Consider the following 4,157-nt stretch of genomic DNA (forward strand, 5'->3'; position numbering starts at 1 on the left):
ATTTGAATATGTAACTAAGTAATAATAAATACAATGTAAATATTAAATAAAAAAATATCAATAAATTTTACAAAAAAACTTAAAAATAAAAAAACTAATAAACTCAATATAACTCTAATGGACTAAGCTTTTTTAAAAACATTGAGATTTTTTTTGCTGAAAACAATAAGTGTATAAACAATAAGCTATACCTGTAACATATCATCAATCATTGTGAGAATATATTGAATCGTCTGATCTTTTGAAACATGACCGAGCAAATTGAGGAATGTTTTAGCTGCCTGATGTGAATTCTCCTTCAGCTTATTCTCCCTTGTTTTAGCATCGCTTGAGTCAAAGGCCGCTATAAAATCATAATCTTCCTTTGATATCATTTGTGATCTGTAAACATCAAATGTTTTCAAATGTTCAAACGTTTCTTGCATGGATAATTCTGTATGCAATTTGCTAGTATCCTCAAATTTAAATATTATCAAGTTATGATCATATCTCAAAATTCTTAAACTGGACTTGTCAGAGTATAATTTACGCATATATTCATATATAATTACTTACTGAAAATACGATTGCCAATTAATTCGTTGATTCCTAATATCGGCAGCTTGCTGCTGGAGCACACTCGTAGCTGCCAGCATATCTGTAAAATCACACAAATCGTTATTTAAATATTAAGCATAAAATACAAATAAATAAACAAATTCAAAGGACTCTTTCAAAACATAATAACAAAACTCAATCAACGGGCGAAGTAAGAGTCAACCACATTTTTTAATTTTTACATAAAATTATATATTATATTAAACGCGATGAAACATCACGCCAAAAAATAAGACTATAAACTAATACATTACAAGTAACAAGTTTCGGCTACCAGTTTGAGCCCTCTTCAGACATTAGTACAATGAAAAGTAACAGAACAAATTCAATTGTCGCAAGTATTCGTATAATCCGAATAATCACAGTTCGGGTGAGTCTTGATCTCGAAACATAATTTCCGTATGGTTGAACAGTCAAAAGTATTAAAATTGTCATTGTTGAAGTTCTAGTTAATAAAACGGATAAATTAAAAACAAAAAACGTAACGGACAAATACGTATAAATAAAATAATATAAAATACCGAAAGTCAAACAAAATCCATAAAAATTATTTCATAAAAAACTCACCAGAAATCATGTGTAAGAAGTTTGAATTAATATGTCCAAAAAGAACTAAAAAACTTTTGAAATATGTACAGAGAGAAGGAACGTAGATATGTAAAACAGACATAATGTATCGATTATCATGTACGTTCAGTAGTGAGGATCAACACAGACTGAGAGAGGAGACGGGCTGTTCGTAACCGAAAGTCAAACTCTATTTATGATTGGAATATACGCTTTGTGGAGGCCATCGGTATCCGTCTACAAATTGATACCATTCTTTTGTTTCCTGATGTTAATCATCTCTGAAACTAAACGTCTCCGATAGCTGGGCTCTTCATCTAAGATTTCGACCTCCTCCCATTTAAATTCGTGGTCGAGTTGTCTCCTATGCTCCGTTATTACCGATCGTGCCGACGTGTTGTGTTTAATGTGATTGCGATGTTCTGCAATCCTTGTCTTTAATTTTCTGCCTGTCTGTCCCACGTACGTAGCGTCACAATCATTGCAAGAAATTTTGTACACTACGTTGTTCTTCGATGTGTGTGGATGAACATCTTTGTGTACCTTAATGTATTTTTTGAGTTTGTTCGGACTACGGAAAGAAACCCTGATGTCGTTATTGTTGAACCGATTGAACTTTTCTGTGTGGCGCGGGATGAAACTTGTTACTTGTAATGTATTAGTTTATAGTCTTATTTTTTGGCGTGATATTTCATCGCGTTTAATATAATATATAATTTTATGTAAAAATAAAAAAATGTGGTTGACTCTTACTTCGCCCGTTGATTGAGTTTTGTTATTAAGCATAAAATATAAAAGATAGTAAAATAAATTTCGAGTAAATAAGATACAAGCAAGCGTATGCAATTAGGATGATACAATTATTAAATAGCCATAAAAATAAATCGTGTCGCTGGGAGGGGCACTGTCACACGGACGATTCTTCTTCACGTGATAAGTGTAATTACCAATTTTTTCGTCTGGTAATGCCGGAATCATCTGTTTGATGCTGTTCGCACGGTCCACCATTACTGTCGATATTTTACGTTGATTCAAAAAATAATCTCACTTAGAAAGCCCAATACTTATTTCTTCTCGTTCTCCTTGTCTTCTTCAGCTGTTCGATCACAAGATCATGCGAATACCAACTTGACGTAACAGAAATTATCTCAACGTCACGAATATCACTAAGTCTGTTCGCGTTGCATGAAATCCCTAAATATTTTTGCACTTAAAATGAGATAAGGGGGTCAATTGTAAGGGGGGTATCTTGAAATGAGGTGAAAATTACAAAAGTGAACAAACTAGAATATTCATAATTTAATTGGTCAATACCTAGTAATCATTGCTCACTTTTGTAATTTTCACCTCATTTCAAAATACATAATCGAGCCCCAGGTTTGTTCGCGTCGCACGCTCCACATGCCTAATGACTCTTGCACATCAGCGCGATGCACGATACGCGATACGCAACGCGCGACATACAGGTTGTCTTCACTCGACTGCAGCTATGTATCATTTTATCCTTGTTGTTCACTGAATGTTAAATACGAGGATAAATAATACATGGGTGCACTCAGATAAATTTCCGAACACAGTCCAATAAGCATATATGTAATTTTTCCAGTAGAGGATGTATAAGATGTTTTGTTACATATATTAAGGCTATAGTATATAAGGGTGTTAATTACGAAACTTATCCCTAAGATGAAAAGTGAAAATTTTTACCATTGAAATTAATGAAGAAATTTTTCACTTTTCACTTTCAATCCTAGGGATAAAGTTTCATGATTGATACCAAGATCACATTTTTCAATTAATTCTGTTTTTTGTGTAGCCATGCGCAGCTCGATTTATTCGCTTGTTGCGTACAAGAAATGTTCAACTTCACCCAACTTTTACTATGACGTCGCGCAATACTTAGAAAAATTATATATATGCTATTGGACTATGTTCGGAAATTTATTCGGATACACACATGTATTATTTATCCTCGTTTAATATTCTGAGTACAAAAATTGTTGTAACACTTACTTAGAGACTTAAATTGTAGACGTAAGTAACGCATAAACTTTGGCGTATGACGTACGATTTATTGCCGTCTTTTAGATACACAGCAATAAGTTGTACGTCATACGTGAAAGCTTGTGCGTTACTTCTACAATTTAAGTCTAAGTAAGTGTTTACGACAATTCTTGTGCTCAGACACTTAGACTTAAATAAGAGCCATAACGTGATGTGCCTGCGGCACACCAGCGCGATGTTTGTCGCGCGCGACACGCGATATTCAATGAGTGTACAGCTTTACCGATGTTTTCATTTTAAAGGTATATTCTCATTGGATATCGCATATCGCGTGCGATAATAAGGCGCTAATGTAGCAGAGCCAATGACTAACAGTGACTAACAATGACTCTCCACACTGACGCTCCAATGACTCTGGCACACCAGTAAGATGTTCGTCGCATGACACGCGATATCCAATGAGAATATATCTTTAAAATAAAAACATCAGTAAAGCTGTACACTCATTGGATATCGCGTGTTGCACACGACGAACATCGCGCTGGTGTGCTGGAGGCACAACACGTTCGGGTCATCGGAACCAATATAACGACTAGATGTTCGCGTTAGAGCATATTCTATGGATCAATTAAGAGCACGCTCCATTTGCCTTAGAAAGTGGTACGATTGGGGTATGTTCGTACGCATGCGTAAAAACATACTGTCTCGAAAAACTTCAGATTTATTTTGTATAAAAACGCACTTAATAAATGTATATAAATATAAAATATGTACATAAGTAATGTACATATATATAAAAATACACTGGGCAACAAAATTAACGCAACACTTGTTCACTCTACAAAAATAGACAAATTTCAAGATACAATAACTTCGTCAAAAATTGTCATATCAGGATGTTTAAAAAAGTACTTTACAGGTAGAAACTTCTACTTTTTGGATCGCTATTTAAAAAAACGGTCTCATGGAGATTTCATGAAGTTACACAA

The 4,157-nt window shown here is 34.1% G+C and overlaps 1 protein-coding gene across 3 annotated transcripts in view; it reads right to left on the reverse strand.

Moving 5' to 3' along the window:
* The window catches only part of LOC108748205 (V-type proton ATPase subunit H), a 17,115-nt gene extending 14,766 nt beyond the window's left edge, over positions 1 to 2,349 (reverse strand). For 2 of the 3 annotated variants that reach the window (XM_018486239.1, XM_018486238.1), the window contains exons 1-3: positions 2,112 to 2,349; positions 556 to 637; positions 192 to 381 (exon numbers count right to left, since the gene is read on the reverse strand). In XM_018486239.1, the coding sequence (XP_018341741.1) occupies positions 192 to 381; positions 556 to 637; positions 2,112 to 2,172 (333 nt within the window). In that variant the 5' untranslated portion in view covers positions 2,173 to 2,349. The remainder of the gene's footprint in view (positions 1 to 191; positions 382 to 555; positions 638 to 2,111) is intronic. The other variant, XM_018486240.1, reaches the window with a different exon arrangement.
* Between the last annotated feature and the right edge of the window lie 1,808 nt (positions 2,350 to 4,157).

The sequence above is a fragment of the Trachymyrmex septentrionalis genome, unplaced genomic scaffold (genome assembly GCF_001594115.1).
Source record: "Trachymyrmex septentrionalis isolate Tsep2-gDNA-1 unplaced genomic scaffold, Tsep1.0 scaffold218, whole genome shotgun sequence".
NCBI classification, from domain to species: Eukaryota; Metazoa; Arthropoda; class Insecta; order Hymenoptera; family Formicidae; genus Trachymyrmex; species Trachymyrmex septentrionalis.